This window comes from Odontesthes bonariensis, chromosome 13 (assembly GCF_027942865.1).
Source record: "Odontesthes bonariensis isolate fOdoBon6 chromosome 13, fOdoBon6.hap1, whole genome shotgun sequence".
Lineage (NCBI taxonomy): Eukaryota > Metazoa > Chordata > Actinopteri > Atheriniformes > Atherinopsidae > Odontesthes > Odontesthes bonariensis.
In genome coordinates, this window is record NC_134518.1 from 32,671,106 (window position 1) to 32,692,781 (window position 21,676).

The 21,676-nt window shown below is 43.9% G+C and overlaps 3 protein-coding genes across 3 annotated transcripts; 1 reads left to right on the forward strand and 2 right to left on the reverse strand.

Moving 5' to 3' along the window:
* Window positions 1-77: 77 nt before the first annotated feature.
* LOC142398025 (transmembrane emp24 domain-containing protein 9-like) lies at window positions 78-6,339 on the reverse strand. The gene is made up of 5 exons (XM_075481969.1): window positions 6,072-6,339; window positions 5,290-5,390; window positions 3,685-3,810; window positions 3,339-3,485; window positions 78-2,003 (listed from the first exon to the last, which is right to left on the reverse strand). Exons 1-5 carry the CDS (start codon window positions 6,322-6,324, stop codon window positions 1,854-1,856), a joined length of 777 nt encoding a protein of 258 aa, XP_075338084.1. The 5' UTR covers window positions 6,325-6,339; the 3' UTR covers window positions 78-1,853.
* tmem216 (transmembrane protein 216) lies at window positions 5,760-11,774 on the forward strand. Its single transcript, XM_075481971.1, has 6 exons — window positions 5,760-6,803; window positions 7,506-7,519; window positions 7,594-7,687; window positions 8,737-8,829; window positions 11,264-11,465; window positions 11,569-11,774. Exons 1-6 carry the CDS (start codon window positions 6,794-6,796, stop codon window positions 11,582-11,584), a joined length of 429 nt encoding a protein of 142 aa, XP_075338086.1. The 5' UTR covers window positions 5,760-6,793; the 3' UTR covers window positions 11,585-11,774.
* Window positions 9,433-21,361, reverse strand: LOC142398026 (transmembrane emp24 domain-containing protein 9-like). Its single transcript, XM_075481970.1, has 6 exons — window positions 21,184-21,361; window positions 16,848-16,948; window positions 15,638-15,763; window positions 14,750-14,899; window positions 14,558-14,673; window positions 9,433-11,602 (listed from the first exon to the last, which is right to left on the reverse strand). Exons 1-6 carry the CDS (start codon window positions 21,329-21,331, stop codon window positions 11,599-11,601), a joined length of 645 nt encoding a protein of 214 aa, XP_075338085.1. The 5' UTR covers window positions 21,332-21,361; the 3' UTR covers window positions 9,433-11,598.
* Between the last annotated feature and the right edge of the window lie 315 nt (window positions 21,362-21,676).

Consider the following 21,676-nt stretch of genomic DNA (forward strand, 5'->3'; position numbering starts at 1 on the left):
TTTTACTCTCTTTAACATCAAATCAGCTCCTTTTTAACCGTAAAGCTGATTCTGTGTTTCATTAAGCAGCCAAAAAATGATTTTGTATTTTTCTTTTATTTAATTTTGCAGTCAAAATTCTTTAGAATCCGTTTCAGATGTATTTTTTTTCCCAGTAAAGCAACATTCTTAAAGCACATAAAAACCCATAAAAAGTAACTTTGAACTGAGTTTTCAGACCAAATGTGACAAAACTTTTATTCTGAGTGCAGTTTCAGAGGAATCTCACATTTACTCTAAAAACACAACTAAACTTCAAGCCCCTCTCCCAAAAAAAAACTGAAATATTTCCTAAAAACTGAAATCAGCAGATTCTTTTTAAAATAAACCAAAAACCGAAGAGGAAAAAACTAAATGAGAACAAAAGTGACTGCAGCTTAAAACCAGAGAATATGTGTGATGTTCTAGGGAAGGTTTAAAGCTGCTGATGTTGAGTAAACCGCTTCAACCGGCACCAAACACGAAGCTTTTACCGCCTCCAGTGAAATCAGGCGGTTCTGAGCTTCTTCCTTTCAGTTCCGCTGCAGCGATGCCGCTTCTCACAGCTTTTAAAACATGTCGGGGTCATTTAACACAAAGTTTAGTTCCAATATTTAACTGCGGAGTGATTCAGTAACAGGAAAGAACTGAGAAGAACTCACAGTTCAGGGGGGAAAAACGTCCGTCCATTCGTAATAAATTCAGAATTGTTACAAAGTAAGAACTCTGCTGCCTCGATGGTCGTTCACAGCGTGACACGAACAGGAAAAGCTGTGCTCGCAGTCACTGTGCTGAACGCTTTCTGATCCTTTTTAATTCAACTCAACAGTAAAACATCCCTCTGTTTATCCGAAGTCTGTCGGTGGAGATCTCAGCCACACTTCCACCAGACGATGGCCGGAGTCGGCCATCATGTGGAGGAACCTAAACAAGGCCCAGCTCACAAAGCAGAGCCTCCATCTGGTCCAAAATAAGCAAATAAGTGCTGAAAATGAGCAGAGTTTAGGCCCAGATGTGTCTGTTATCTGGACATCCTTTCAGCCAGAAGAACAAAGTATATTTTACTTCTCGAATCAAGTCAAAAAGCAGGGGGAAGAAAGCCCGAACTTGTCCTTTAACGTGAGGCGGCGGACATTCATCATCAATAAGTACGAACTGATCGATGATTTTTAGTCTTTAAACAAATAAAGTAAAAACAGAAACGGCCCAAATGTGAAGCTGAGCTGAAGGGGCCCGAAAGTTTAAGAAATCTACATTCAATGATGAAACGCAGCAGAAGAAATGTCTCTCTGCCACCCCCCCCCCCATCTGTTATTCTGATGATTTCCACTTGAGTTTCAACAGTAACCCTCAGTAATCTGATTACATTTCAGCCAGTTTTATTCAACTGCAACAGAAAATAATTATTTTACAAATCAACCAAGTTCTAATTTCTGTCGGGACAACAAACGGAAACCTGACTTCTGTTTGTCTGTCGGCATCTCTTGTGGCCAGTAACACGAACCCGCGGCGAGCCAGAGAAAACACGGAGATAAATTACTGTGCGGCCGCTGGACGCCAACGCTGCGCCTTCTCCCCCGCAGATGTGCCGCAGATGTGAGGGGACCGTCACACACATGAGGGTTCGGTGAGGAAAACAACAACAAAAAAGGACAAAGATGTTTTCAGGCCACGACGTGCAGCTGGATTTCTGCACGCCGGCTGCTCTGCAGTCTGTCGCCCGACAGCGGCGACCTCGGCTGCTCAGTACTGCATCCATCAGTAGAGAACACACACACATACATACGCAAACTCACACACACACATACTCACTCACACACATACACACAGAGGAGTTACACCAGCTTCTTGGCCTCGAAGAAGCTCTTGAGGTGTCTCATCTGCCAGATGCCGATGGCCACGAGGATCAGGGTCTGGACGATGGACCACCAGAGGACGCGCTGGTTGGTGCTCTCGCTGGTCTGACGGAAACGCTCCTCACGGTACTGAGAGGACAGACAGCCACGCATTAACACATCACATTACATTAAGCGACTTACAATAAGTGTGTTCCACATCAGTAGGCAAAAGAACCAGAGTTTTGGGAGTTTACGTTGGTCCCTGTGCGGTTTCCCTGCAGGTTCGTACAGCTGCCTGTACAAACGCACCTCCTGACTGAGCCTGGTCTCACATCGGTCCGTCCGGTTTGTCGTTCTCTGCGCAGCCAAGTTACAAAAATCGACTGGTGCACGACAACGCGCTGCGCCGCTTTTTCAAGGCAAAGCGCCAGGCCTGAAACGCCATTTTGACGTCACGCGTCACCTGTAAATCCGCCTTAATACTGTTTGTCATGTCGTTGTATTTACATACATCTAAGAACTGGTAAGGACCAGATGATTTCTTTTGTTTTGATATGCAAAACTGTAGAACACAGAGAGGATGCACTTTCTTTTTCATAATCGTACACGTCTGCATGGTAATGCAATGTAAAACCTTGAAATCTATTTCAAAAACACAATCTGAAGATAACAAGAGCTGCTACAACACGTTGCCCTCCACTCTACACTCTACTCTTTGGCTTGTGCACCAAGCCAAAGCAATGGCAGAACTCGTGAGGCTTTTGTTCGTGACGAAGCTGAAGCTCCGACATCAAACTATTGGTCAACCGCATTAAGTCTCTAAATGAAGGACTTGAAGCTGAGATGAATATAGGGTTGGACCAGGGTTCTCTGCAGCGTGTACAGAGGGTCCAAAACGCTGCAGCCCGCCTGCTGACCAGAACAAAGAGGCGCAAATCCATCACCCCAGTCCTGTGCACCTTTCACTGGCTCCCTGTCGGCTTTCGGGTGAAATTTAAGGTTTTATTGATTGTTTTTAAGTGTTTAAACTCCATGGGCCCGTCTTACTTAAGTGAGCTGCTGCTCTACACTCCACCCAGAGCATTAAGCTCCTGTTGGCTGTTCCCAAAGCTAAAGACCAGAGGGGATGGAGCCTTCTCTGTGGAGCAGCCTCCCGTTGTCTGTCAGCTCCTCTCAGTCTTTAGTCTTCAGTTCAAATCCAGACTGAAAATCTCTTTTCCCTGGCCTTCCACTAGCTGAAATGGAGTTTTACCTTGGCTTGCTACTTTTATTGTTATTTTATTGCTAATTTTACCTCATTTTTATCTGTGATGAAGTTTATTCTTATTGCTATTTTATTGACGACTCTCTTAATATGTGATGCAGCTGCTATGGTGAAGCACTTTGGTCAGCTGAGGTTGTTTTAATGTGCTGTATGAATACATTTTGAATTTAATTGAATTGGATGAAAACAGAGAATAAGGAGTCCGGTTCCCCACTGACCCTCTGGTAGTCCTGCTCCTTCTGGATCTGGTCCACCTGCTCCGCCAGCTGCCGGACTCTCAGCTGCAGCTCCGTCAGTTTGTCTTTGGCGGCGATCTCAGCGTAGTTGTTGGCGTGCTCGCCCACCTGGATGTCCAGATGAACCCTCTGCAACAGACAAATTTCAGACACCTTCATCAGAGAGCTGCAGATCCACTACAGGCCGACAGCCTGCCCGACGTCAGGCGACCGAGCAGAACACGACAACATTTCCATGTGAGCAAATATTTGCTGTTAATCGGCAGCACAAAACAAACTGAGCTGCGTGTGAGAGTTAAGGGAACGCTCCCCGAGGACGCCTCCTCACCAGCATGCCTCCAGCGAACAGGGAGAACTTGGAGGAGTTGGAGTGCAGGCAGATCTGGTGCTCGCCAGGTGTGTGCGACGTGAAGGTGAAGCGTCCCTCTGAGCCGTACTGCCGAGACAGGATCACCTGCAGGAAACACACACGTTAAATTCTTATTTAATGAGCTCGCCTCACTGAGACGGAGAGCCAAGGACATGAAGAGTCAGAATCATGCAGCTTTAAAAAGGTTTAAAAAGGAGCCAGCTGGTGACATTTGCTGCTTCATTACAGCATTTGAGATGTTTGACATATCCAAATATATACAAATCCCAGAACGTTTCAGGCCCAAAATACATCTGTGATGTGTTCAGAGAATATAAACCCAGCAGAGCTCTTAGATCCAAGGACTCAGGTCAGCTGGTCCAGTCCAGAGTCCAGACTAAACATGGAGAAGCAGCATTTAGCTGTTATGCTGCAAACAAGTGGAACAAACTGCCAGTGGAGATTAAACTTTCACCAAATGGAGACATTTTTAAATCCAGGTTAAAAACATTTCTGTTCTCATGTGTCTATGCATGAAATCTGCACAATATCTTTGAACTTATCTGGACTGTTGCTTGTTTTTAAATTCATTTAAACTGTTTTATTTGTTTCTCTTTATATTATTTTATGTATTTTTAATGCTTCTTGCACTCCCTGCTGCAATGCTTTTATTTTTTGTGAAGCACTTTGAATTGTTTTTTACATGAAATGTGCTATACAAATAAATTTGATTTGATTATATGCCAGTAATGTCACATAATGTCGGTATCAGCACCAGATGAGATGAAGCTCTGAATCATACGAGTCGGTGGGCTGATTTCAGATGAAGCCTGGATTCAGAGTCCGTGTTATTCACCCAGAAATGCTGTGATCGATGACTTGACTCTGATTCCTTAAACCACACGTTGAAGACGCATCCTGTGATCGTGGGAAAGATGCTCCTCAAACTACCGACCAGCATCAGGCAAACACAACACCTGAGCAGGTTTCTGAAGCTGGGCTCAGAACTGTACCACAAATCAATAAAACCTGGAAGGAAGGTGGCGAACCATCATCTTCCAGGAAGAAATGTGGACAGGAAGAACGTGTCCACACCCAACTGCTGTGGAGCCTTAAGAAAACAACTTAAAGCTTCAGTTTGTTGGAGTCTGGATCAACGGAAAAGGGTCATTTGGTCTGATGAGTCCAGACTGACCCTGTTCCAGAGTGATGGCAACAAAGAATGAGGGGCTGCTGCTAAACTGTGGGGTCAGCTGGCTTTCTGAATGATCAGGTATTTCAATGATTAGGATTTTCATCTTCCCTGATTGTCGAGGGCATATATCCCGAGAGGACAACATCAGGACCCACTGGTCTGAAACAGCGAAGGTAAATATGTAAATAAACATTGTATGAGCTTATCCAAACAATGTCCTGCTGAATGTGGGCTGGAAGCGAAGCTAAAGCTGGTCCTGAAACCTCAAAGCTGATCATCCAAGGCTCTGAAAAATGAACCACGTTCAGCACAGAAGGCTGGAAGTTGGTCGAAGCTGGTTCGTGTAACCATACTTTTACGTTTGTTTGTGTTGTTTATATGTTGTTTACCTTGTCATCCGGGTCTTTTACCTCCACAAACATACCCAGACCCTGAGTGGCCGGCAGATACTCCTCTTTCTGCTTATCATAGAGCTGAGTCCTGTAGTTACCTGCACAGAAACACGCATTTAATCTCCAACATGACTGATTTATACTGAAAGTTTGCCCTTCTTCCTGTGTACAGATGTACTCAACTATAAGATAACAGAATAATTTATGCTGATATGATTATTTACTGCCTTTAATGCTATATTGCAGTACTTGTGTGAATGAAAACTTATTCTTTACGCCAACATCGTGTAACTGGTGTGAAGTGGATGAAGGAAATCTATCGCTAATGTTCTGAGCAGCTGTGTTTCTGTACATTCAGCAGAGGGTGTGTGGACGACGACATGATCTGACATCCAACCCACTTCCTCACAGACTCAAACGTGGTGTTATATCCGCAGAAAAGAACAACACTTCTTCAACACTGCAGAGAGCAGAGGAGCTTCAACACCTCGTTTAAGTCTGGAAAAAGACGAGTTGATCAGGTCACATTTTGTCTGAAATTAACAAACTAACACGATCCGAAACTTTCTGAAAGCACAGATATTTGAAATGTCATGTCATTTAAATCAATATCTGTACAGATTACAGCTTTACAGATATAGAATAACTCTTCCTGGGTTCACTTCGGTGTTTGTGGACTTTCTAACGACACGACAGACAAGTTAGCCCAGCTAACCGATTAGCTACCTAGCTGAAGTTGTGGAGCTAACTAGCTGTTAGCATTAGCCGCAGTCACTCACCGATAATCATCGTCTCGTCCGGAATTTCCTCTATGAAACATTTCTTCTCGGTCTCTCCGATGTGAAAATACAGCGAGGAGACGCAGGTGTAGAAAACGTTCAGTAGTAAAACTGAAAACACGCACGGCTGCATCCTGATCCTGACTGACACCATCTTCCTGCCAGGACAGAGGTCGAACTGAGGCTGCGCGGCCGCAGCAATGCCACGTAAACCCTCGCACCAATCCCACCAATCAACGTGCCGCAGAAGCATGCTGGGCGTTGTAGTTCTTTACGCTTTGGCCCTCTTACAACCGCAACAGCCAGGTTTAAAACCAGTTTAACCACTATGCAACCCAAATGTGCCGGAAAACCAACAAGGATTTAGCAAACTAATATTTGTTCATATTTCCAGCCACAAATAGCAACACGTAGATGAATGAAACATGCATGTGAATGTCCAGCAGAAAGTGAAATAAACTGATTAACTGATGAAAAAGTGATTTATCTTTTTAGCGTTGCGCTTAATTATCAAGTCTTACATCGAAGCAAAATTATGTGGCATGCATTTTCAGAATTAATCATACAAGTTATTTGTAAAACAAACCCAAGACTGGTAAACCGACAATAACATTTCCAACCTCGCGGGGGCAGCAACTTGAATCCATTCGAATTAATCCAGAGAAGAAGAAGACAACTTCCTTTTGAGAAGCCGTTTCCACAGCAACCAGAGGGAATCAGACATGGCGTCCGGTGAGTTTCTTGTTGTTTGTTCCAGATAAACTAATGGACTCAGCGTCGGAATTGGGAGTTTATTAGTTACAATAATTAAAGCAACATCAGCCGAGAAGGAAACACGAAGTCGGAGCTAACGTCCCGCTGATTAGCTACAGGCTAACAGGCTGAACAGTTCATATCGGAGCCGATAAATGATCGATGCAGAGCAGAAAACTAACTGGCTGTCGCTTTTATCAGGCTGTTAAAGTCTCCGCCCGTCGTGCCACTGAAGTCAGAACCAAGAGCAGTCACTGTAGTACAGTAAAAAGTCTGTGTGCGGATGATATTAGAACTACAGATACGAAATAATCATCATTAGAAACCATAAATATTCTTTAAATCATACTTCAGTCTATATTTCAGCGCCAAGCGAAACATTTGGACACACCAGTGGTTAACATACAGTCATGATGTCACAAATAGGATGATTGTAATTTATTAAACAACTTAACTAGAAGATCTGAGGTTCCATCCGACAGGAATTTGCTCATTTTCTTTGACTTAATAAACTGAGTTGCACAAAATAACAGTTTTTTAATCCACCATCAGCAGGTTACTCAGAGCTCAAAGTAACTGAAATACACAATTCTTCACTGGCTTTATGAAGCTGCCCTGCTCAGAAGCTTATAGTTATTGGTAATGATGAGTCTCACTGCTGTATTTCCTGTTTGTCTGCAGGGAGCCAACCAATCGTATCCTTCACATGACGGCGTTGCAGAGCTGCAGCTCGCTGTGCGTCTGTTGTCCTTGACTGTTTCTTCCTCAGCTCTCCTCCACTCCTCTGCAGGTGCTCCTCTACCTCAACAGCTGGTACTTTGCTGCTTTCTACCTGGCAGAGGTCTTCATGTTCATTTACAAAGGTAAATCTGCATGTTTCAGGAATCACATCGGCGCACAAACTGACCGTTGAGTCCTCCTTCTGCAGTCAGAACCATCGAATATTCTGCTGGCTATCGCCTCTCACTGCCAGCTCACCTGACCCTCAAACCTCTGACGCTCTTAATGCAGAAGCAGAATGAGCTTGTCATGTCCGTGCGGCTCACCTGCTTCGGTTCATAAGCTGCTTCCTAAAGTGTTTGAAGCAGAAGACATGAGTTTTACCTCTCTCTTTGATCAGGTGAGGAGGCAGAGACCATCATAATCCTGAATTTAAAAGGAGAATAGCTGATTTATTTACTCTGTGATGAGGAAAACAGCTCAGCGAGGGCCAATCTGAGTCTTAAACTGGTCGTTAATGTCAGTATAGGTGCGACTTTAGTCAACAATGGTGGCTTTAACAGCATCGCTGCTGTGTTAAAGTCCTGATCCAGCCCTCATTTCTTTATGACTTTCTTGTAATCTTTTAAAGTTGGTCTTGAGCAATAGTTTTCCAGGCTTTCTGAAGGTTTTCAGTTTGTATGGTTGTAATTCAGTAGAAGTGGTAGTTGTCTTAACGGGAAATAAACCTGAAGGAGGAAGGAACAATGACAATTTGAGAGAGCTCATCTCCAGAATTACTTTCATCTCTGGGATATTACATCATATCTGGGAAGACGCTGGTCAGTCACTGAGTTTAGTGTTTGTTTCAGACCAGAAACAGCTGGTGAGTCACATTGTTTTCATGAGATTCGCAGAGTTGTTTCCATTCATCTTGATGTGCATCAAGTCTTCCTCAAAGGATGATAAACTTGAGAGCAAATGCTCTGATTTTTCCATACTTTTTTTTTTCTTATCTTCTAAATGAACTCATGACACAGACAATATTTAAAAAGCCAAACCAGCAAGCTCCCCTGAAGCTTAAAGTTTAAATAATTAATAATTTTATTCTGTGAGACGTAAACTTTTCTGCAGCAGATGGAAGAAGGTCAGAGTCCCTGAACCTGAACGGTGTGGTCGTAGATCAGTGACGCAGTCTCATGTGTGTGTGCAGGGATTTTACTGCCGTACCCCTCAGATAATCTGGTCCTGGATGTGGTGCTGCTGCTGCTCTTCCTCGCTCTGGAGACCCTGCGGATACATTACGGTGGGAAACGGACTCCGAACACAAACATTAAGGCGTCTGAATGCTGACAGCTGAGCGTCCACAGAAAACTCATTTAATCTGCCGTTTCAAACTCAGTCAAAGTTTCTCTTTAGGATACTTTTCTTTGTCCTTGAGTTCACGTCGTGCTGATCCAGGCAGCCACTGACTTCAGGGTAAAACCATGAATTTAACTTCACCAGTTGTTCAAGTAAAGCCCAAATTAAACGGAAACCTGAGCTTCTATCTGGTCGAGATGACACCATTTATAGGCAGAAGGCCCGTCCTCCACCTGACCCACACACTCCTTAAACTGATGAGATCCTGAAATCTGAATCTTCCTGGACGTCACTTATCCAGCACGATGATTTCCAAAGGTCCATGAGGTTTCAAACGCTTGAAGGATCCAAACATAATGACACAAATATCTTCAATGATAAAATGAAGTGACATTTTAAATCTAAAGGCACAGTTTCACTGTAACAGAACACTCGCACTCCTTAAAAAATACCCAGAATTCAATGTTTTGATAAATGTACAAACATCTCTGTAGATTCAACCAACAACACTGTCGGACACATTTAACCTGAAGTAATACGTACAAGGTGAGATCAGCTGGACCACACTCCATCCGTTTATTGGTTCGTGTAGAAACTAAAACAGGAGCCTTTCATTTGGCCCAATTTGTGTTCAAATACATGTAAATCAGGCACATGGGTATCAAACATAGAAATATCCAGAGCTGAGTTCTGGTGTGTTCACACTTCTGTGTAGAACATATTTACTGCACAGCTTTTTATAAGTGACAGTCATGAATAGATCCCGCACGCGAGCTCAGCCATCAGAACCGGCCGACCCATCGCAGAAGTTGTCCTCAGTCACTCCACATGATGCTCCTGATTCCACCAGATGAGCTGCCTCACGCCTAAGAAGCGTTCCTAAAAAAAACTCACCTGGTCTGTTTGATTAAAGCAGTGACGCTGCAGAAGGCAGGCGAGTCGGACAGGAAGGCTGTGTTTGAAACCGCATACTTCTCCTACTACTCATACTGACTTTTTTCCCGGATGCATACTAGATTGGCCGAAATGTTGGGTATGCATCCTGAGGTTACTACTCATACTCAAACTACCCAAGATGCAACGTAACGTGACGTCGCCGATCGTCATTTCCTGTCAAAACGGCAGTTTCAAGCTAGCTACAGCGAGGGTAGGTTCACTTCCTGTTTTCAAAACAAAAGCACCAATTGTATCGTAATGGCTTTCCCTATGATAAAAGGCAACGGGTATTTTATTTTGTGAAAATAACAGGAAGTGCGTTGCTCACTGCGGCTAGCTTTAGTAGCGCCGAATTCGTGGGAACAAAATTGTAAATAGCCGGTATTTTGTCAGATTTTCAACACGTTGGGGATATAAACGACTACTTTCTCACCTGAAAATGTTTCAAATGTTGCTAAAGTTTACAGAGTTTAGAGCTTAAGAGAAATCAGCTTCAGGCCGGCTGATTTCAGCTCGGGTAGGAGCGCAATGCATTGTGGGTAAACGCTCTGCATACTGTCTGATCGATGAGTATGCAGTTTCGAACACAGCCACGAAGTCGGACACAGGAGCTCCAAACAGCAGAGATTCCCGACCTTTTTTCTCCTTAAAAGTCCCCCCACCCCCCGTCGCTTTCATCATAGAGAGCGAATGTAACCCTGAGGTTTGCTGCAGACTCCCAGTCTCACATCACAACAGTACACTGTTACACCTCATCCTGACTGACCGCGAGCGAGCGATTTTAAAAAGTGATTAGAAAGCGTACTTTTCAATTAGCCTGTCCTGACATGTCGCTCCATCCAGTGACGACGCTGCCCCATTTAAAAAAAAAAAAAAACGTCTGCGCTGTCTCTATCTGGCCGACATTTCGCGGCGGCGTCCCGCCCCTAAACGCTTCTTATTGGTTGAAATGAACACGCTACTTCCTGTTGACGAGCTAGTTAGCAACAGGTCAGCATCACTCAGGGAACAACGGACGAGGAGAAGCTGATCTTTACCGTGGAACAACCCGTACCACAAAGATCTGAACCGAAGGGAGCCGGAGAACTCGGTGTTTCAGGTGAGTACTTTCTGAACCAATAGAATCGCTCCCGACAAAATCGGGACCCCCTCGCGAAATTTCGTGGTCGCATCGCGTCAGTTTCGCTCGCTTTCAGTCAGGATGAGGTGTTGGACATGAAGCTGCCTGAAGGGCGAAAGCTAACTGTGACCCAGCTGCATCTGTTGGAATCTGCAGGTACCGCCTTCACCTGAGGGGTGTCTGTGTTAAATGTGTTTCCACTCGGAAAGACTGATTAAAACTCCCTTTAGTCTGAGGGATTATAAAAGAACGTGAGGCAGCAGCAGACAGTAACGTGAGCAGGTCAGACGCCTCACTGACGGGACGCCGTGTCTTCCTCCAGGCTGGAAGGGGAACCTGTGTGAGCGCACGCTGTCCTCCTGCGTGTCGCTCTTCATCCTGTTTCCCTGCGCGGTGTTGGCTGTTTACTACCTGCTGCTGCAGACCTTCGTCCTGCGACTGGAGTTCGTCCTCTGCGCCGTCCTGCTCTGCTTCTACAGCCTGGAGTTCCTGCTCGGGCTGCTGTCCGTGTTCACCTTCTCCAGGTAACCACACCCTGCAGGTCCAGCCCACGAGTGTCCCGAGTGTTTTCCTTCTTTCTTTTTCAGCTCATTCTGTGTTGTTGTTGTTGTTCTTCTTCTTCTGCAGGTCTAAAGCGTTCTGAGGGGCAGGCGTCCGTCACCTGGAACACATCAGCGCAGCTTCGCTCAGACGCCACATGTCAACAGAAACACTTTATTTTTCTAAAGGTGGAATTTGATGTAAATTTCTGATATTTTCTATTGTTTTTTAGAACGTATCGACCCTGAGATCGGGTTGTTTTTCTGTGAATAAACTTTGTAAATAAGACCAAAGATTCATCTGTGACTTAAAGGGATAGTTCGCCTCTTTTGACATGAAGCTGTATTACATCCCATCAGTGGCGGCTGCTGACTTTTAAAACAGGGGAAGCCCATATTACGCATATGACAGACTATCAAAACGCTTGGCTAAAAGCATGTCAACTACATTTGTTGTTGCTAACTGCTTAGCTGCAAGCATAGCCGCCATTGTGACAAAACTACTAGCTAACACGACAAACAAATGCACAACAGGAATATGATTGACAAAACTTCTAAACAACAAGGATGTGTTTCTCATTTACAGTGTAATATTTACAAAAGTGTGTGAGGATGGAAATGGAAACGATGGGAAACTCCGACAGCACTTTCACAGACAACCAGTCTCTTTCGTATCCGCTTTGGGACTGAAGTTCCAGCGTGCTTCTCCCCGCTTAAAAATTCGGCTGCCACAGAATCTCTCATGATGGACAAACACTAACTCCAATCATCCCGACACAGCCCCTCATATTGACACGCCAACATCTAATCTACCCCCAGAGACGCCGAGCAGCCTCGGAAGTGATGAGTTTTTGTCGATTTAGCCAATGATGACCTAGAATTGTAGAAAAAAACTTGACTCTCCCGCCCCCTCCTGCCCTCGGCTCGGAAGCCTGGCTGTTAGTGGCGGCTTCATAACATGATTTCCTCGGTGAACGGCGGCGATTTCAGAACAAATCACTTCATTAAGCTACAGGACAACATGTTGTAGTTATGAAAGTAAATGCAGTATTGGGCATATCTTGTGTTTTGTGAATAACTGTTTTATCGTCAATTTAACATTGAAGATGTAGCAGTTTCGCCAGAGAATGGGAGAGGCTGCCCGGCTTCCCGTGTTGTCTCTGAATAGCTGCGGCTGCATCCCATATTAGCAATATCTATGTGGGAACTTAGCTGCAGCTTCTCCTAAAAACGGAGCATTAATTCTCGTTTCCTTTTCTGGTTTTTACTGATACAAAAAAAGACAATCGCAGCACAATAAAACGACGGCAAAATTTCAACTCGAGATAGAAAAGTTTTTTTTTTTCTAACTGAACATTTTCTTCTTCTACTATTCGAACCTTGACCTATTCTCAACTGACATTTAAACAAAGAAACGCCCCCTTGTGGTCTAAACATGTAACACCACATACAAGAATAAATCAAATCAGGTTTAGAAATAACTGTTCTTTTAATACTATCTATATAATATTTAAACTAAATCTGAATGTGAATAATAATGATTAAAGATACAACAATATCATTTATGAACATGTTCTTACCCCCTGCTGCGTCCTGTGAGCAGAGTTCCAGCCTCGTTTTGGTGTTGACGAAGGTAGTCCGGCTAGTGTGCTGGGGTTTAAAAAATAAAGCGTTTTGCTTCTCAAAACAATAAGCGTTCAGCAGAGTAATACATTTGCATCACAAAATGGTTCTCCAGGAAAAAGTCAGACCTCACAATCTCTTGGCCCTATTTTCTCTCCTTTCGTATCACTGCCTGCTGTGCAGACCGAGCAGTTTTAGAATGATTGAGATTTATAAGAGAACCACATATTGCAAAAAGTGATTAAAAACACCTGATGTTGATTTCACCTTTAAATGGGCTGGTTATATCTAATTTTTTTATCATTATCCTCATGAATTTATTAACAAATGCTTCTTCTTGGTTTAATTGGGTTGGCTTTTATTTAATCATTTATTTAAAAACCCGATGTTGTTTGAGGTCAAATGTAAGAAAAGTTCCCAGTAATTCAAGCATCCCTGCAAGAAAATAAATAAATAAAAAGGTGCTAAACCGAGCAGTAAACACCGTAACAGGTGCGGCTGTCGGCAGGCGGCAGCAGGCAGTGATACGAAGGGAGAGAAAATAGGGCCAAGCGATTGTGAGGTCTGACTTTTTCCTGGAGAACGATTTTGTGATGCAAATGTATTACTCTGTTGAAAGCATATTGTTTTGAGAAGCAAAACGCTTTATTTTTTAAACCCCAGCCAAAACGAGGCTGGAACTCGGCTCACAGGACGCCAGCGATGGGGACTCGAGTCTCTGTTTTGATGACTTGTGACTTGACTCGACAAAAAAGAAAAGACTTGAGACTCGACTCGGACTTGGAAGTTAAAGACTCGGCACTTGACTTGGCTTGAGACACGATGACTTGAATGACTTGAGTGTTATTCAGTTCATGTTTTCAGTTTGGATATAAAATGAATAATTAAAAAAATAATATGGATTACCCGGTAGGAGCAACAGGATCAACATGTCAGCGGGATCGAGAGTCGTTGTCCTCGGCTTTCGTAATCACCATTTTGATGGCAAAAGACGAACAGCTCAGTGCAAGACATGCGGCATCAACATCTCAGACAGCCAGACGACAACTTCCAACTTTGTTCGTTATTTAAAGATCCATTCTGACCAGTAAGTGCTGTCAAATTAGCTAATATTATCCTGTTAAACTAGTCTGTAGTTAGCTAACGTTAGCTTGATATGATACGGGGTGGGGGACAGTTACTTATATCTTGTCTTTTCACTTTATTAAGATCAGATTCTGCAGGTAAAATTGCAATAATAAGCAGACTTGACTTTGACTTGACTTGCCCAAGAAAAAATGACTTGAGGCTTGCACATGTGTGACTTGGTCCCATCTCTGCAGGACCCAGCAGGGGGTAAGAAAATGTTCATAAATAATATTGCTAGTATGGGATGTCATACAGCTTCATGTCAAAAGAGGTGAACTATCCCTGTAAAGCTTCTGTACGGGGTTCTGTGAGGACCGGTTTATTACCAGGAGCCGGTGAGGAACATGATGAACAGCACCACGTAGATGGAGCGGACGACGGGCCACCAGAAGATCCACATGTTGGTGTTGTGGTTGACGGTGCGGAAACGTTCTCTTCTGATCTGTAAAAAGTGCAAACAGGACGGTGAGGGTCCGGTTTCAGGCTCCCGCCCTGACCCGCTCAGACGGCCCACTCACCACATCGTAGTCCAGCTCGCTCTGGATCTGTTGGACTTGCTCGTACAGCCGTCTGACACTCAGCTGCAGCATCGTCGTAATCCTGTTCCGACTTTGGATCTCCGTGTAGTTGTTGGCGCGTTCGCCCGCTCTGATGTTCAGGTGAACCGCCTGCAACACGACACCACGATGTGACGTGGAGCTCAGAACAAACTCTCACTGAATCATCCGACACGTAGGCTGTGTTCGAAACCGCAAACTGCATACTTCCATACTGCATACTTCCATACTGCATACTCATCGATCAGACAGTATGCAGAGCGTTTACCCACAATGCATTTCGCTCCTGCCCGAGCCGAAATCAGCCGGCCTGAAGCTGATTTCCCTTAAGCTCTAAACTCTGTAAACTTTAGCAACATTTGAAACATTTTCAGGTGAGAAAGTAGTCGTTTAGATCCCCAACGTGTTGAAAACCTGACAAAATACCGGCTGTTTACAATTTTGTTCCCACGAATTCGGCGCTACTAAAGCTAGCCGCAGTGAGCAACGCACTTCCGGTTATTTTCACAAAATAAAATACCCGTTGCCTTTTATCATAGGGAAAGCCATTACGATACAATTGGTGCTTTTGTTTTGAAAACAGGAAGTGAACCTACCCTCGTTGTAGCTAGCTTGAAACTGCCGTTTTGACAGGAAATGACGATCGGCGACGTCACGTTACGTTGCATCTTGGGTAGTTTGAGTATGAGTAGTAATCTCATGATGCACACCCAACATTTAGGAGAATCTAGTATGCATCCGGGAACTTTTCGCTTACTCAAACTCGCATACTAACTCAAAAAGTCAGTATGAGTAGTAGGAGAAGTATGCGGTTTCGAACACAGCCGTACAGTCCGAACAGCTTCTTACCAACATGCGGCCCGCAGACAGGGGGCGCTCTAAGGAGTTTGGCCGAAGGCAGATCCAGTGTTCTCCATACCTAGAAGATGTGAATCTGAACCGTCCCTTTGATCCATTCTGCTGAGACAGAACCAGCTGGAAGAAGCAGAAACCAACGTGAGAAGAGTCGGGTTCAATGCTGCAGCTGCAATGTGATGTGAAGGGAAAATGAAAAGGTACCCGAGTCTGATCCAGCCCTCATTTCTTCTAATCTTTTAAAGTGGGCCTGATCAAAGTTCTTCAGCTTTCTGAAGGTCTTTCAAAGTTTTTCCTTGGACATTTTCTGCTTTTTCACTCATTTTCAGTCCTTGTATCTGAACATTTTCAGAGGAATTTCTTTGTTAAGCCCCTTAACTCTGAACTATGGACCATTCAGGCAGGAAAAAGGCTCCTAACTCAAGGGATGAACCAGTGTTGTGTCCACACAGAACAGACAACTTAGTAAAGAAACCATTTTAAATTTGTTCCCATTTCTTTAGTTGCATCTATGAAAAACAGCAAAGATAACACAGTTTGACAGACAGGAAATAGGATTCACACCAACTGGGATGCAGAAAGATTCCTCACAGTTTGATGCCACAGAACATCATGCTTCACAATTCAGTTGTTTGATTTCATGTCTTCTTTTATTGAGTAGACGGCATGAAGACAACTATTCATTGCCTTCAGTTACTGTTTTATAGCACCTCACACATTTCAACATTATAAAGATTTAAAGACACTCAGAATTCGAACATTCTCTGATATATATTCATGAAAGAAGGTCTAATTTTCTCGTTTGTCTTAGATCTGACATCAGCAGGAGGCTATAGAACAGATTTGTTGGCAAATTGAGCCGAGATATAAAAACATGTAAGTCATTCCGATTCAGTAACTGAACGAGAGGTTCCCATTAACACGCCGCACCACCTGTCTGTAAGTGCAGAGTTTCTTTGTTGATCATGTTGGCAGAGAACGGAACAAAAGGCAGCCCACATCCAAAGAAGAGCTTTGGGATGTCCTTCAAGAAGCCTGGAGAACTATTCCTGAAGACTCCTTAAAGAAAGGACAGAAAGCTCGTCTGAGAGGGTTCAGGCTGTGCTGGAGGAGAAAGGAGCTCAGAGCAGATATTCACTTCTACTGTATTTACAATAAAAAAAGAACAGCACTCAGATTCTCTTCTGTAATATCTGGTACAAACCTGATCTTTAGGAGCCTTCACTGTGACATGCATGCTGAGGTCCTGAGTGGCTGCTGAGAGCTCCTCCTCCTCCTCATCATACAGCTGAGTCCAGTAGTCGCCTGCAGAGAGGAAGTGTGAACAAAAACTCAGCGTCACTCTTCACTTATTTCTCCCCTCGTGTTATTTTCTTCCTGTTTTTGTCACAGTTGGATGTCGGTGCACATCCAGATGTTATATATTACAGTCCTTTACGTCATCTGTGGAGCTCAGTCGTACCACAGAAGCCTTTTTATCATTTTCACCGTGCACTTCGCATTAATTCTAACAGCAACTTCATCATAGAAACATAAAGATTTTTTTTTTTTGACTAAACAAATCAATAAAAAGTTGTGTTCAGTGAAACTGTGTTTTAAAAAAAGGTTCTGGCTCAGAAGAACTGATGAGGAAATGTTAACAAATGGATGGGAAGTGTTAAATCCATCCCATTCTCAGCCACAGCGATGCAGGTGGACGCCTCAGTCGGGTCCTGGACTGTGGACAACCTGCTGGGCAGACCACAGTTTGGCTGTGTTCGAAACCGCTAACTACATACTACATACTTCCATACTGCATACTGATCGATCAGACAGTATGCAGAGCGTTTACCCACAATGCATCTCGCTCCTGCCCGAGCCGAAATCAGCCGGCCTGAAGCTGATTTCGCTTAAGCTCTAAACTCTGTAAACTTTAGCAACATTTGAAACATTTTCAGGCGAGAAAGTAGTCGTTTAGATCCCCAACGTGTTGAAAACCTGACAAAATACCGGCTGTTTACAATTTTGTTCCCACGAATTTGGCGCTACTAAAGCTAGCCGCAGTGAGCAACTCACTTCCGGTTATTTTCACAAAATAAAATACCCGTTGCCTTTTATCATAGGGAAAGCCATTACGATACAATTGGTGCTTTTGTTTTGAAAACAGGAAGTGAACCTACCCTCGTTGTAGCTAGCTTGAAACTGCCGTTTTGACAGGAAATGACAATCGGCGACGTCACGTTACGTTGCATCTTGGGTAGTTTGAGTATGAGTAGTAACCTCATGATGCATACCCAACATTTCAGAGAATCTAGTATGCATCCGGGAACTTCTCACTTACTCAAACTCGCATACTAACTCAAAAAGTTAGTAGGATTAGTAGGAGAAGTAGGAGAAGTATGCGGTTTCGAACACAGCCAATGTCCGGTCAGCAAACCGGGGGCCCCACAGGGGACTGTTCCTGCACCATTCCTCTTCACCCTCTACACCACAGACAACTGCATGGAGACCTGCCATCTTCAGAAGTTCTCTGATGACTCTGCAATAGTTGGATGTATCAGCAAAGGTGATGAGGATGAGTATCGGACAGCTGTGGACGACCTGCAGCTGGATGTGGCTGAGCTGCCTTTATCTCACTGAGGATGTTCAACATCTGCCAGACTCTGCTGAGGATGTTCAACATCTGCCAGACTCTGCTGAGGATGTTCAACATCTGCCAGACTCTGCTGAGGATGTTCAACATCTGTCAGACTCTGCTGAGGATGTTCAACATCTGCCAGACTCTGCTGAGGATGTTCAACATCTGCCAGACTCTGCTGAGGATGTTCAACATCTGCCAGACTCTGCTGAGGATGTTCAACATCTGCCAAACTCTGCTGAGGATGTTCAACATCTGCCAGGCTTCGCTGAGGATGTTCAACATCTGTCAGGCTTCGCTGAGGATGTTCAACATCTGCCAGACTCTGCTGAGGATGTTCAACATCTGCCAGACTCTGCTGAGGATGTTCAACATCTGTCAGACTCTGCTGAGGCTGTTCAACATCTGTCAGGCTTCGCTGAGGATGTTCAACATCTGCCAGACTCTGCTGAGGATGTTCAACATCTGCCAGGCTTCGCTGAGAATGTTCAACATCTGTCAGGCTTCGCTGAGGATGTTCAACATCTGCCAGACTCTGCTGAGGATGTTCAACATCTGCCAGGCTTCGCTGAGAATGTTCAACATCTGTCAGGCTTCGCTGAGGATGTTCAACATCTGCCAGACTCTGCTGAGGATGTTCAACATCTGCCAGACTCTGCTGAGGATGTTCAACATCTGCCAGGCTTCGCTGAGGATGTTCAACATCTGCCAGACTCTGCTGAGGATGTTCAACATCTGCCAGACTCTGCTGAGGATGTTCAACATCTGCCAAACTCTGCTGAGGATGTTCAACATCTGCCAGGCTTCGCTGAGGATGTTCAACATCTGTCAGGCTTCGCTGAGGATGTTCAACATCTGCCAGACTCTGCTGAGGATGTTCAACATCTGCCAGACTCTGCTGAGGATGTTCAACATCTGCCAGGCTTCGCTGAGAATGTTCAACATCTGTCAGGCTTCGCTGAGGATGTTCAACATCTGCCAGACTCTGCTGAGGATGTTCAACATCTGCCAAACTCTGCTGAGGATGTTCAACATCTGCCAAACTCTGCTGAGGATGTTCAACATCTGTCAGGCTTCGCTGAGGATGTTCAACATCTGCCAGGCTTCGCTGAGGATGTTCAACATCTGCCAGGCTTCGCTGAGGATGTTCAACATCTGCCAGGCTTCGCTGAGAATGTTCAACATCTGTCAGGCTTCGCTGAGGATGTTCAACATCTGCCAGACTCTGCTGAGGATGTTCAACATCTGCCAGACTCTGCTGAGGATGTTCAACATCTGCCAGACTCTGCTGAGGATGTTCAACATCTGCCAGACTCTGCTGAGGATGTTCAACATCTGCCAGGCTTCGCTGAGAATGTTCAACATCTGTCAGGCTTCGCTGAGGATGTTCAACATCTGCCAGACTCTGCTGAGGATGTTCAACATCTGCCAAACTCTGCTGAGGATGTTCAACATCTGCCAAACTCTGCTGAGGATGTTCAACATCTGTCAGGCTTCGCTGAGGATGTTCAACATCTGCCAGGCTTCGCTGAGGATGTTCAACATCTGCCAGGCTTCGCTGAGGATGTTCAACATCTGCCAGGCTTCGCTGAGAATGTTCAACATCTGTCAGGCTTCGCTGAGGATGTTCAACATCTGCCAGACTCTGCTGAGGATGTTCAACATCTGCCAGACTCTGCTGAGGATGTTCAACATCTGTCAGGCTTTGCTGAGGCTGTTCAACATCTGTCAGACTCTGCTGAGGATGTTCAACATCTGTCAGACTCTGCTGAGGATGTTCAACATCTGTCAGGCATCGCTGAGTACGTTCTACGAGTCTGCGGTAGCCAGTGCTGTCCTCTATGCTGCTGCATGCTGGGTATATATAGTATACATATTATACACTTTATCATACTGGTATACTGTACATTATTACAGTTTATTTTATTTTGGTTATTTCAATATTTTCTACCCTTTTTACAGGTATTTTTTATACACATTTTCATTGCATATTTCTGTGCTCTTATTCCTCTTTTCCTTTGACTTCCTGGCAGGAGCACCCGTGACACAAACAATTTCTGATTCATGCTTCAGAGTCGATGTGACGAGGAAAACTGAGCTGAGGATCACATGTCCTGTGCAGATCTCTCTCTTAAGACTTTTTAATGATCTGCTTTTAACTACTGGTGCTGCTGACTCTGCAGTTTTAGTGCTTTTAGGCCACCTTTGATACTTTGGACCGCGAGTCTCTCGTCTGAATTGTTTTGAATCCTACTTGACAGGCAGAAGTTTTTCGGTGCACATCAGAAAATGTTCCTCCACAACAACACCCCTTTGGTTCATTGAGGTCCTTTTTTCCCGTATATATGTTAGCTTCGGAGTCTATTTTTAAGAAACACAACATCTCATTGCTTTGCTTTGCTGATGATATACAGATTTAAAAGCCCATAAAACTCCACTGAGATGCCTAAATGACATTAGGACCTGGCTGAGGCTCAACTTTTTACATTTTAATGATCATTTAAATTTTAACTGATCATTTAGCTTCCAACTGTCACGATTCAGAAAAAAAAAACAGCAGTCTTAAAATCCACGTTTGAATGTAATGGGCCTAAAGGAGAAGTAAAAAAAGTACCTGGAACGATGGAAAACATACAGAAACAGCACCAGAACCAAAACCAGAACCAGAGTTTCTGTTACTTTTGTTTTTAAATCTGCTTTGTGACCGTTTTCATGACGTCAGACACCTTGACAATAACAGCAATAACAAAAACAACAAAGTAAAAATATTATATTTAAAAATGTATAATTTAATTTAAATTTATAGGTGTAAAAAGAAAAATAACAAACAGTTCATATACTTTATTTTGATCATCGGTTCATTCCGAAAATTCTTTTGCGGACGCTGTTGCATAAACCGTTGGTTGTCACGGGATAAACTCACCTTTAACCAGGGTGCCGTACGGGATTGACTCCATGAAACACTTCTGTTCGCCTTCAGCGAGGTGAAAATACAGAGAAGTGACCGAACTACAGCAGAAATTCAGCATGAAAACTGTGGAAACAAACCGCAGCGCCCTGCCGGACGCCATCTCGATGCTGCTTCTCTGCTGCTTCTCTGACGCAGCATCCTCTGCGTCAGCGGAGACGCAGAGGATGCTGGGTACTGTAGTTTTACACGTTTGAATGTTAAATACAATTACTGTCTTTAAGAGTGGCCAGTTTACTTTTATCAACCAAAAGCTATATTTTAGAATCATGATCAAATCAAATAGAGATAATTTTATAGTTTTAAAGAAATATACAAATACTTTTTTCTTTTTTTGCCAGTATATTTTGTCTATTTTTAAAATATTATGGTCTGCATATTACTTTTATCTGTCATATTTTACAATCTTATGCCCAGGGACTACAGGTGGAAATTAGCAAATGTTGCT